General features: G+C 56.8%; 1 protein-coding gene across 1 annotated transcript in view; it reads right to left on the bottom strand.

Moving 5' to 3' along the window:
- LOC147086425 (small conductance calcium-activated potassium channel protein 3-like) overlaps window positions 1-12,449 on the bottom strand; it is a 154,452-nt gene that overhangs the window by 113,235 nt on the left and 28,768 nt on the right. The window contains exon 2 of the mRNA XM_085978530.1: window positions 10,794-10,889. Within this exon, the coding sequence (XP_085834656.1) occupies window positions 10,794-10,889 (96 nt within the window). The remainder of the gene's footprint in view (window positions 1-10,793; window positions 10,890-12,449) is intronic.

The following is a 12,449-nucleotide window of genomic DNA, read 5'->3' as shown; positions in this document are numbered from 1 at the left end:
CACCCATCACCCCCTGTGCTCACTGCTCTGTGTCCTAACTCACACCGAGTCCCGTTCACCCATCACCCCGTGCTCACTGCCCCGTGTCCTAACTCACACACAGTCCCGTTCACCCATCACCACCTGTGCTCACTGCCCCGTGTCCTAACTCACACCCAGTCCCGTTCACCCATCACCCCCTGTGCTCACTGCCCCGTGTCCTAACTCACACCCAGTCCCGTTCACCCATCACCCCCTGTGCTCGCTGCCCCGTGTCCTAACTCACACCCAGTCCCGTTCACCCATCACCCCCTGTGCTCGCTGCCCCGTGTCCTAACTCACACCGAGTCCCGTTCACCCATCACCCCCTGTGCTCACTGCCCCGTGTCTTAACTCGCACCCAGTCCCGTTCACCCATCACCCCCTGTGCTCACTGCCCCGTGTCCTAACTCACACCCAGTCCCCTTCACCCATCACCCCCTGTGCTCACTGGCCCGTGTCCTAACTCACACCGAGTCCTGTTCGCCCATCACCCGCTGTGCTCACTGCCCCGTGTCCTAACTCACACCGAGTCCCGTTCACCCATCACCCCCTGTGCTCGCTGCCCCGTGTCCTAACTCACACCCAGTCCCGTTTACCCATTGCCCCCTGTGCTCACTGCCCCGTGTCCTAACTCACACCCAGTCCCGTTCACCCATCACCCCCTGTGCTCACTGCCCCGTGTCCTAACTCACACCCAGTCCCGTTCACCCATCACCCCCTGTGCTCACTGCCCCGTGTCCTAACTCACACCCAGTCCCCTTCACCCATCGCCCCCTGTGCTCACTGCCCCGTGTCCTAACTCACATCGAGTCCCGTTCACCCATCACCCCCTGTGCTCACTGCCCCGTGTCCTAACTCACACCGAGTCCCGTTCACCCATCACCCCTTGTGCTCACTGCCCCGTGTCCTAACTCACACCCAGTCCCGTTCGCCCATCACCCCCTGTGCTCACTGCCCCGTGTCCTAACTCACACCCAGTCCCGTTCACCCATCACCCCCTGTGCTCGCTGCCCCGTGTCCTAACTCACACCCAGTCCAGTTCACCCATCACCCCCTGTGCTCACTGCCCCGTGTCCTAATTCACACCCAGTCCCGTTCACCCATCACCCCCTGTGCTCACTGCCCCGTGTCCTAACTCACACCCAGTCCCATTCACCCATCACCCCCCGTGCTCACTGCCCCATGTCCTAACTCACACCGAGTCCCGTTCACCCATCACCCCCTGTGCTCACTGCCCCGTGTCCTAACTCACACCCAGTCCCGTTCACCCATCACCCCCTGTCCACTGCTGCCCCCGTGTCCTAACTCACACCGAGTCCCGTTCACCCATCACCCCCTGTGCTCACTGCCCCGTTTCCTAACTCGCACCCAGTCCCGTTCACCTATCACCCCCTGTGCTCACTGCCCCGTGTCGTAACTCGCACCCAGTCCCATTCACCCATCGCCCCCTGTGCTCACTGCTCTGTGTCCTAACTCACACCGAGTCCCGTTCGCCCATCACCCCCTGTGTTCACTGCCCCGTGTCCTCACTCGCACCGAGTCCCGTTCACCCATCACCCCCTGTGCTCACTGCCCCGTGTCCTAACACGCACCGAGTCCCCTTCACCCATCACCCCGTGCTCGCTGCCCCGTGTCCTAACTCACACCCAGTCCCGTTCACCCATCACCCCCTGTGCTCGCTGCCCCGTGTCCTAACTCACACCGAGTCCCGTTCACCCATCACCCCCTGTGCTCACTGCCCCGTGTCCTAACTCACGCCCAGTCCCGTTCGCCCATCACCCCCTTTGCTCACTGCCCCGTGTCCTAACTCGCACCCAGTCCCGTTCACCCATCACCCCCTGTGCTCACTGACCCGTGTCCTAACTCACACCGAGTCCCGTTCGCCCATCACCCCCTGTGCTCACAGCCCTGTGTCCTAACTCACACCGAGTCCAGTTCACCCATCACCCCCTGTGCTCACTGCCCCGTGTCCTAACTCACACCGAGTCCAGTTCACCCATCACCCCCTGTGCTCACTGCCCCGTGTCCTAACTCACACCCAGTCCCATTCACCCATCACCCTCTGTGCTCGCTGCCCCGTGTCCTAACTCACACCCAGTCCCGTTCACCCATCACCCCCTGTGCTCTCTGCCCCGTGTCCTAACTCACACCCAGTCCCGTTCACCCATCACCCCTTGTGCTCGCTGCCCCGTGTCCTAACTCACACCCAGTCCCGTTCACCCATCACCCCCTGTGCTCGCTGCCCCGTGTCCTAACTCACACCCAGTCCCGTTCACCCATCACCCCTTGTGCTCGCTGCCCCGTGTCCTAACTCACACCCAGTCCCGTTCACCCATCACCCCCTGTGCTTACTGCCCCATGTTCTAACTCACACCCAGTCCCGTTCACCCATCACCCCCTGTGCTCACTGCCCCGTGTCCTAACTCACACCCAGTCCCGTTCACCCATCACCCCCTGTGCTTACTGCCCCATGTTCTAACTCACACCCAGTCCCGTTCACCCATCACCCCCTGTGCTCACTGCCCCGTGTCCTAACTCACACCGAGTCCCGTTCACCCATCACCCCCTGTGCTCACTGCCCCGTGTCCTAACTCACACCCAGTCCCGTTCACCCATCACCCCCTGTGCTCACTGCCCCGTGTCCTAACTCACACCCAGTCCCGTTCACCCATCACCCCCTGTGCTCACTGCCCCGTGTCCTAACTCACACCCAGTCCCGTTCACCCATCACCCCCTGTGCTCACTGCCCCGTGTCCTAACTCACACCGAGTCCCGTTCACCCATCACCCCCTGTGCTCACTGCCCTGTGTCCTAACTCGCACCCAGTCCCGTTCACCCATCACCCCCTGTGCTAACTGCCCCGTGTCCTAACTCACACCCAGTCCCGTTCACCCATCACCCCGTGCTCACTGCCCCGTGTCCTAACTCACACCCAGTCCCCTTCACCCATCGCCCCCTGTGCTCACTGCCCCGTGTCCTAACTCACACCGAGTCCCGTTCACCCATCACCCCGTGCTCACTGCCCCGTGTCCTAACTCACGTCGAGTCCCGTTCACCCATCACCCCCTGTGCTCACTGCCCCGTGTCCTAACTCACACCCAGTCCCCTTCACCCATCGCCTCCTGTGCTCACTGCCCCGTGTCCTAACTCACACCCAGTCCCGTTCACCCATCACCCCCTGTGCTCACTGCCCCGTGTCCTAACTCACACCCAGTCCCGTTCACCCATCACCCCCTGTGCTCACTGCCCCGTGTCCTAACTCGCACCCAGTCCCGTTCACCCATCACCCCCTGTGCTCACTGCCCCGTGTCCTAACTCACACCAAGTCCCGTTCATCCATCACCCCCTGTGCTCACTGCCCCGTGTCCTAACTCACACCCAGTCCCGTTCACCCATCACCCCCTGTGCTCGCTGCCCCGTGTCCTAACTCACACCCAGTCCCGTTCACCCATCACCCCCTGTGCTCACTGCCCCGTGTCCTAACTCGCACCCAGTCCCGTTCACCCATCACCCCCTGTGCTCACTGCCCCGTGTCCTAACTCGCACCCAGTCCCGTTCACCCATCACCCCCTGTGCTCACTGCCCCATGTCCTAACTCGCACCCAGTCCCGTTCACCCGTCACCCCCTGTGCTCACTGCCCCGTGTCCTAACTCACACCGAGTCCCGTTCACCCATCACCCCCTGTGCTCACTGCCCCGTGTCCTAACTCACACCCAGTCCCCTTCACCCATCGCCCCCTGTGCTCACTGCCCCGTGTCCTAACTCACATCGAGTCCCGTTCACCCATCACCCCCTGTGCTCACTGCCCCGTGTCCTAACTCACACCCAGTCCCGTTCACCCATCACCCCCTGTGCTCACTGCCCCGTGTCCTAACTCACACCCAGTCCCGTTCACCCATCACCCCCCCCGTGCTCACTGCCCCGTGTCCTAACTCGCACCCAGTCCCGTTCACCCATCACCCCCTGTGCTCACTGCCCCATGTCCTAACTCACACCCAGTCCCGTTCACCCATCACCCCCTGTGCTCACTGCCCCGTGTCCTAACTCAGACCCAGTCCCGTTCACCCATCACCCCCTGTGCTGACTGCCCCGTGTCCTAACTCACACCCAGTCCCGTTCACCCATCACCCCCTGTGCTCACTGCCCCGTGTCCTAACTCACACCCAGTCCCGTTCACCCATCACCCCCTGTGCTCACTGCCCCGTGTCCTAACTCACACCCAGTCCCATTCACCCATCACCCCCTGTGCTCACTGCCCCGTGTCCTAACTCACACCCAGTCCCGTTCACCCATCACCCCCTGTGCTCACTGCCCCGTGTCCTATCTCACACCCAGTCCCGTTCACCCATCACCCTGTGCTCACTGCCCCGTGTCCTAACTCACACCCAGTCCCGTTCACCCATCACCCCCTGTGCTCACTCCCCCATGTCCTAACTCACACCCAGTCCCGTTCACCCATCAGCCCCTGTGCTCACTGCCCCGTGTCCTAACTCACACCCAGTCCCGTTCACCCATCAGCCCCTGTGCTCACTGCCCCGTGTCCTAACTCACACCCAGTCCCGTTCACCCATCACCCCCTGTGCTCACTGCCCCGTGTCCTAACTCACACCCAGTCCCTTCACCCATCACCCCCTGTGCTCACTGCCCCGTGTCCTAACTCACACCCAGTCCCGTTCACCCATCACCCCCTGTGCTCACTGCCCCGTGTCCTAACTCACACCCAGCCCCGTTCACCCATCACCCCCTGTGCTCACTGCCCCGTGTCCTAACTCACACCCAGTCCCGTTCACCCATCACCCCCTGTGCTCACTGCCCCGTGTCCTAACTCACACCCAGCCCCGTTCACCCATCACCCCCTGTGCTCACTGCCCCGTGTCCTAACTCACACCCAGTCCCGTTCACCCATCACCCCCTGTGCTCACTGCCCCGTGTCCTAACTCACACCCAGTCCCGTTCACCCATCACCCCCTGTGCTCACTGCCCCGTGTCCTAACTCGCACCGAGTCCCGTTCACCCATCACCCCCTGTGCTCACTGCCCCGTGTCCTAACTCACACCCAGTCCCGTTCACCCATCACCCCCTGTGCTCACTGCCCCGTGTCCTAACTCATACCAAGTCCCGTTCACCCATCACCACTGTTGCTCGCTGACCTGCATTGGCTCCCGGTCCGGCAACGCCTCAAAATTAAAATTCTCATCCTTCTGTTCAAATCCCTGCAAGACATCGCCCCTCCCTATCTCTGTAACCTCCTCCGGCCCCTACAACCCACCGAGACCTCTGCGCTCCTCCAATTCCGGCCTCTTGCGCATCCCCGATTTCCATCGCTCCACCATTGGCGGCCGTGCCTTCAGCCGCCTGGGCCCCGAGCTCTGGAATTCCCTCCCTAAACCTCTCCGCCTCTCTCTCCTCCTTTAAGACTCTCCTTAAAACCGACCTCTTTGACCAAGTCACCTGTCCCAATATCTCCTTCTGTGGCTCGGTGTCAATTTTTGTCTGATTTACGCTCCTGTGACGCGCCTTGGGATGTTTTACTGTGTTAAAGGCGCGGTATAAATACAAACTGGCTGCCGCGTTTCCTACTTTACATCAGTGACTAAGTCTCTGGTCAATGGTGACCCCCAGGATGTTGATGGTGGGGGACTAGGTGATGGTAATGCCGTTGAATGTCAAGGGGCGGTGGTTAGACTCTCGCTTGTTGGAGATAGTCACTGCCTGGCACTTGTGTGGCGCGAATGTTACCTGCCACTTATCAGCCCATGTTGAATGAGCACAGTATTGGGCTCGGCTGTGATGCCCCTGCAGTCAAATAGCCTGATGACACTCACCGGGCTAATGGACCTTCCCTTATGTTCAATTGTGCCACACTGGTGTGCAATTGAATGTTATTGTTTGATTGAAATCAAAAATAATCTCCAGACACCGCCACCTAAAGGGGCAACAAGTCACACTCCGGTCCAGGCCCTCATCAGTCATTGGCTGAATCAGCCTCCCCTCCTCTCTGCCAATTAGCATTCAAAATGGTGGCAGATGGACAACACGCAGGTCATCCATTTTGGACCAAAAAAAGGATCGGTTCCAAGTATTATTAAATGGTGGAAAGCCAGGAACAGGGGCAGTCCAAAGAGATTTAGGGGTCCCTGTACACAGAGCACTAAAATGTAGTGGCGAGGTTCAAAAAATAATCAGAAAGGCTGATGGAATGTTAGCCTGTATAACGAGAGGGCTAGACTAGAAAGGGGAGGAAGTTTTGCTGCAGCTATACAGAGCCCTGGTGAGGCCACATCTGGAGTACGGTGTGGAGTCCTGGGCACCATACCTTAGAGCGGATAGATTGTCCTTGGAAGGAGCGCAGCGAAGATTCACCAGAATGTTACCGGGGATCCAAGGGTTAGATTATGAGGAGAGATTCCATAAACCAGGCTTGTATTCCTTGGCATATAGAAGGTTAAGGGGCGATTTGATTGAGGTTTATGGGATTTTGAAAGGAATTGATCGGGTAGAGAGAGGGAATTTTTTCCCGCTGGTGGGGGAGTCTAAGACAGGGGGACATAACCTTAAAATCAGAGCCAGGCCGCTCAGGAGAGAAGTTAGGAAACACTTCTTCACACAAACATAGAAGATAGGAGCAGGAGTCGGCCATTCGGCCCCTTGAGCCTGTTCCACCATTCAATGAGATCATGGCTGATCATCCACATTCAATACCCTGTCCCTGCCTTCTCCCCAAATCCCTTGATCCCTTTAGCCTTAAGAAATATATCCAACTCCTTCTTGAATATATTTAATGAATTGGCCTCTACTGCCTTCTGTGGTAGAGAATTCCACAGGTTCACCACTCTCTGGGTGAAGAAATTCCTCCTCATCTCAGTCCTAAATGGCTTACCCCTTATCCTTAGACTGCGACCCCTGGTTCTGGACTCCCCCGCCATCGGGAACATCCTTCCTGCATCTAGTCTGTCTAGTCCTGTTAGAATTTTATAAGTTTCAATGAGGTTCCCTCTCATTCTTCTAAACTCCAGCGAGTATAAGCCCAATCGACCCAATCTCTCCTCATACGTCATTCCTGCCATCCCAGGTATCAGCCTGGTGAATCTTCGCTGCACTCCCTCCGTGGCAAGAACATCCTTCCTCAGATAAGGCGACCAAAACTGCACAAGACAAAGGGCGGTGGACGTGAGGAACCCTCTCCCACAAAAAGCAGTCAATGCCAAGATCAATTGATAATTTTAAATTGTAGATCGATAGATTTTGTGAGCCAAGGGTATTAAGGGGTATAGAGCCAAGGCAGGTGGACGGAGTTAAGCTACAGATCAGCCCTGATCTCATTGAATGGCGGAACAGGCTGGAGCTGAGGTGAGTATAGGACGAGGCAGAAACGGGGATTCGTGCTGGCCTCGCTGCTGCTTCTCACGGGGAATAAAGTGGCTTTTCATTGCTTTTTTGACAGGCTCCCTGCAATCTCTCGGAAAGATCACAGGATGAAGGAGAGTAAACCGTCACCATCACAACGCTGCGTGGGAGCCGGACTCCTTCCCAGCCCCACACACTTCAAACAAAATCACAGGAAGTGCAAGCCCAACCGGCTTCCTGGAAACAAAGCTGGGCTGGAGCGAGGGGCGTCAACACAAGAGAGAAGGGAACGTGTTTATTCCGAGCTTTCCGTTGACCCCCTCGTCTGCTTGATTGGCTGAAGTTCCCTGCCGGTCTCGGCCAGCATTCCGACTCCCAACCATCCGGGGTCACCCCTGAAGTCTCCGGGACACCGCAGCCAGCAAGAACCCGGGAGAAAAATCAAAAGGAGCTTTAAAAAAAAAGGGTAATTAAAAAAATAATAATAATAATTCTTGGAACACTTTTTAGTTTGAAAAATATTGGGGATGGGGGAAAAATGAAACGATAGCAAAATACTGCTGATGCTGTGCGGAACACCTCCATTCAGTCCGTAAGGGTGACCCCGAGCTTCCGGTCGCCTGTCATTTTAATTCACCGCCCCGTTCCCACTCAGACCTCGCCATCCGCGGCCTCTTGCATTGTTCCACGGAAGCTCAGCGTAAACTCGAGGAACAGCACCTCATCTTCCGGTTAGGCACTCTGCAGCCTTCCGGACTCAATATCGAGTTCAACAATTTCAGATCATAACCTCGGCCCCTATTACATTTTAATATATTTTTTATCCACACTTTTGGTTTGTGCCTTTGCCTTTTTTTCCTCTCTCTCCCACATGGCAGCTGTCTCTCACTCTGCCAGCACATTTCACACTTCATCTCGAGCCATTGTCTGTTTCTTTACCGGTCCGATTACCGTCTCGTCTCACCTTGAATATCTCTTAATGTCTCTTCACCTCTCGCTGACCTTCCCCTTTGTCCTTTCATCCCCTCCCCCGTTTCCCAGCCCCCTAACTGGCCTTTTTAATCTGTTTCATTTCCTGCCTTTTTTCTCAGTTCTGACGAAGGGTTTCGACCGGAAACGTTAACTCTGTTTCTCTCTCCACGGATGCTGCCCTGGCCTGCTGAGTGTCTCCAGCGTTTTCTGTTGTTATGGGGAAAAATGAAAGTTTGGCTGGTTGTCTAGAATCATCCAATCAGGTACTTCAGAGTGGTCGCTTTCGGATTGGTGTGGAGGCGGGGCCACCGCGAGGGTGGGCACGTCGGCCGACCAATGGCGGGAGTGTGGGGGGGGGGGCGGGGCGGTTGGCAGTCATGTGATGATACCTCCAGGAATACGCTCAATCAGAGTTGGGAAGCCCTAGTCAGCATCTATTGGAACAGTCTGTCAACACTCGCTAACCCGCACCCCCAACAGCAATGTCTCATGGCGCAGTCCATCGCTCTCCCCTCTGCTCCATCTCAGCTCGGACTGACCTTCTCCTTGCAGACTCGTCCCCCGCCCCCCCCCACCCGAAGATACTAACCTCAGCCGTCCCTTAGTCCTGGTCGCATGCGTCTGGGGCACACAAAAATCTAAGCGGACACTCCCAGTGCAGTACTGAGGGAGCGCCACACTGTCGGAAGGGCAGTACTGAGGGAGCGCCGCACTGTCGGAGGGGCAGTACTGAGGGAGCGCCGCACTGTCGGAGGGGTGGTACTGAGGGAGCGCCGCACTGTCGGAGGGGCAGTACTGAGGGAGCACCGCACAGTCGGAGGGGCAGTACTGAGGGAGCACCGCACTGTCGGAGGGGCGGTACTGAGGGAGCGCCGCACTGTCGGAGGGGCAGTACTGAGGGAGCGCCGCACTGTCGGAGGGGCAGTACTGAGGGAGGGCCGCACTGTCGGAGGGGCGGTACTGAGGGAGCGCCGCACTGTCGGAGGGGCAGTACTGCGGTAGCGCCGCACTGTCGAAGGGGCGGTACTGAGGGAGTGCTGCACTGTCGGAGGGCCAGTACTGAGGGAGCGCCGCACTGTCGGAGGGGCAGTACTGAGGGAGCGCTGTCGGAGGAGCAGTACTGAGGGAGTGCTGCACTGTCGGAGGGTCAGTACTGAGGGAGCGCCGCACTGTCAGAGGGGCAGTACTGAGGGAGCGCCGCACTGTCGGAGGGGCAGTACTGAGGGAGCGCTGCATTGTCGGAGGGGCAATACTGACGGAACGCCGCACTGTCGCAGGGGCAGTACTGAGGGAGCGCCGCACTGTTGGAGGGTCAGTACTGAAGGAGTGCTGCACTGTCGGAGGGGCAATACTGAGGGAGTGCCGCAATGTCAGAGGGGCAGTACTGAGGGGCCGTCTTTCAGATGTGAGGTAGAGCTGGGTGTAAACAGCGTACATGTGGAACTTGACATTGTATTTTCAGATGATGTCAACGAGGGGCAACACGTAGATGAGAAATAGTAGGGGGGGGCCAAGGATAGATCCTTGAGGGACTCCAGAGGCAACGGTGGGGGAGCAGTAAGAGAAGGCATTGCAGGTGATTCTCCAGCTACGACTGGGTAAATCAGTGCAGTCCCACGCAGCTGGACGATGGTAGAGAGGCATTGGAGGAGGATGGTGTGGTCAGAGGGGTCAAGGGTGGGTTTTTTGAGGAGAGGGGTGATGACGACAGATTTGAAGGGGAGGGTGACAGTACCCGAGGAGAGGGAACCGTTGACAATGTCAGCTAACATGGGGGCCAGGAAGGGAAGTTGGGTGGTCAGTGGCATGAATCAACTGAGCGACCTGCGGGTGGCGCTGTCCAGGGAGAGTATAAATACTCGGGCACGGGCCCAGCTTGCGCAGGACATTCTTTAACAGGAACTAGTGAAGGACACAACTAGACCTCCATGTTGTAAAACAGTTGATTAAAGCTTTGTTTAACGCTTAGACCAAGTGCCGAGTAGTTTTCTTACGTCAGTCAGCAGTATGGTGGGAATAGGGTCGAGGGAGCGGGAGGTGGGTCTCATGGACAAGATGAGCGTGGAGAGGGGATGAGGGGAGATAGGAGAGAAACTGGAGAAAGATGCGAGTTCAGGGCTAGGACAAGGGAGAACCTTAGAGGAAGTTCGGCCCAGTGGGCTAGGGGAAGGGAGGGAAGCGGCAGAGGCAGCTGAACGGATGGTCTCAAATTCAGTGACAAAGAAGTCCATGAGCTCCTCACACTCGTAGTCGGAGGTGAGGGTGGAGGAGGCTGGGGATAGGGGTTTAAGTAGACGGTGTAGCAGAGAAACCGGGGGGGTGGGGGGGGCGGGGTTTATCTCTGCGTTCCAGGGTGATCCTGGAATAGTGATCAGTTGTGGCAGAGGAGGAGGTGTTTGATTCAAAGTGCAACTCCCGGCGGTAATGCTGACAGGTCGAAGAGATAGCGTACCTGGACCTCCCTGGCATGGTAGGCGATGATGAGTCCCAGCAGGATCAATGTGGACAGACTGATAAGGCATTTCAGGGCGAGCGAATACATGGAGCCCTGAAAGACAGGTAAAATACAAAGATATAACCAGCTTTGGCAGACCAGCCAGATCAGATCGCACCACAGGACGAGAAAAGGCTAGTTCTCCCCTCAGCACACTCCGCCCACAGCCCCATGTACACTCTCCCCACTCACAGACTCTCCTAAAAAAAGATCAATTAAGCAAGGACGTCCCTCAGTTTCTCTGACCCAAACTTGCAGAAAGAAATTAGAATTTTTTTTTTATTCGTTCATGGGATGTGGATCTCACTGGCAAGGCCAGCATTTATTGCCCATCCCTAGTCGCCCTTGAGAAGGTGGTGGTGAGCCGCCTTCTTGAACCGCTGCAGTCCGTGTGGTGAAGGTGCTCCCACAGTGCTGTTAGGGAGGGAGTTCCAGGATTTTGACCCAGCGACGATGAAGGAACGGCCGATATATTTCCAAGTCAGGATGGTGTGTGACTGGGAGGGGAACTTGGAGGTGGTGGTGTTCCCATGCGCCTGCTGCCCTTGTCCTTCTAGGTGGAAGAGGTCGCGGGTTTGGGAGGTGCTGCCGAAGAAGCCTTGGCGAGTTGCTGCAGTGCATCTTGTAGATGGCCCACACTGCAGCCACGGTGCGCCGGTGGTGGAGGGAGTGAATGTTTAAGGTGGTGGAGGGGGTGCCGATCAAGCGGGCTGCTTTGTCCTGGATGGTGTCGAGCTTCTTGAGTGTTGTTGGAGCTGCACTCATCCAGGCAAGTGGAGAGTATTCCATCACACTCCTGACTTGTGCCCTGTAGATGGTGGAAAGGCTTTGGGGAGTCAGGAGGTGAGATACTCGTCACAGAATACCCAGCCTCTGACCTGCTCTTGTTGCCACAGTATTTATGTGGCTGGTCCAGTTAAGTCTCTGGTCAATGGTGACCCCTCAGGATGTTGATGGTGGGGGATTCGGCGATGGTAACGCCGTTGAATGTCAAGGGGTGGTGGTTAGACTCTCGCTTGTTGGAGATAATCATTGCCTGGCACTTGTGTGGTGCGAATGTTACTTGGCACTTACCAGCCCAAGCCTGATTGTCGTCCAGGTTTTGCCGCATGTGGGCATGGACTGCTTCATTATCTGAGGAGTTGCGAATGGCACTGAACACTGTGCAGCCATCAGCGAACATCCCCACTTCTGACCTTATGATGGAGGGAGGCAGTTCAGAGATGATTCACACGGTTAATTCCAGAGATGAGGGGTTTGGCTTATGAGGAAAGGTTGAGCAGGTTGGGCCTATACTCATTGGAATTCAGAAGAATGAGAGGTGATCTTATTGAAACATATTAGATACTGAGGGGGCTCGATAGGGTAGATGCAGAGAAGATGTTTCCCCTCGTGGGGAAATCGAGAACTCGGGGGCACAGTCTCAGAATAAGGGGTCACCCTTTTAGAACTGAGATGAGGAGGAATTTCTTCTCTCAGAGGGCCGTGAATCTGTGGAATTCTCTGCCCCGGAGAGCCGTGGAGGCTGGGTCATTGAAAATATTTAAGGTGGAGATAGACAGATTTTTGCAGGATAAGGGAGTGAAGGGTTATGGGGAGCGGGCGGGGAAGTGG

The sequence above is a fragment of the Somniosus microcephalus genome, unplaced genomic scaffold (genome assembly GCF_052327205.1).
Source record: "Somniosus microcephalus isolate GS21.2 unplaced genomic scaffold, FLI_Smic_1.0 unresolved_chr7, whole genome shotgun sequence".
NCBI lineage: Eukaryota > Metazoa > Chordata > Chondrichthyes > Squaliformes > Somniosidae > Somniosus > Somniosus microcephalus.
Note: the sequence above shows the minus strand (reverse complement) of the source record. Positions and strands in the feature narration are given on the sequence as shown.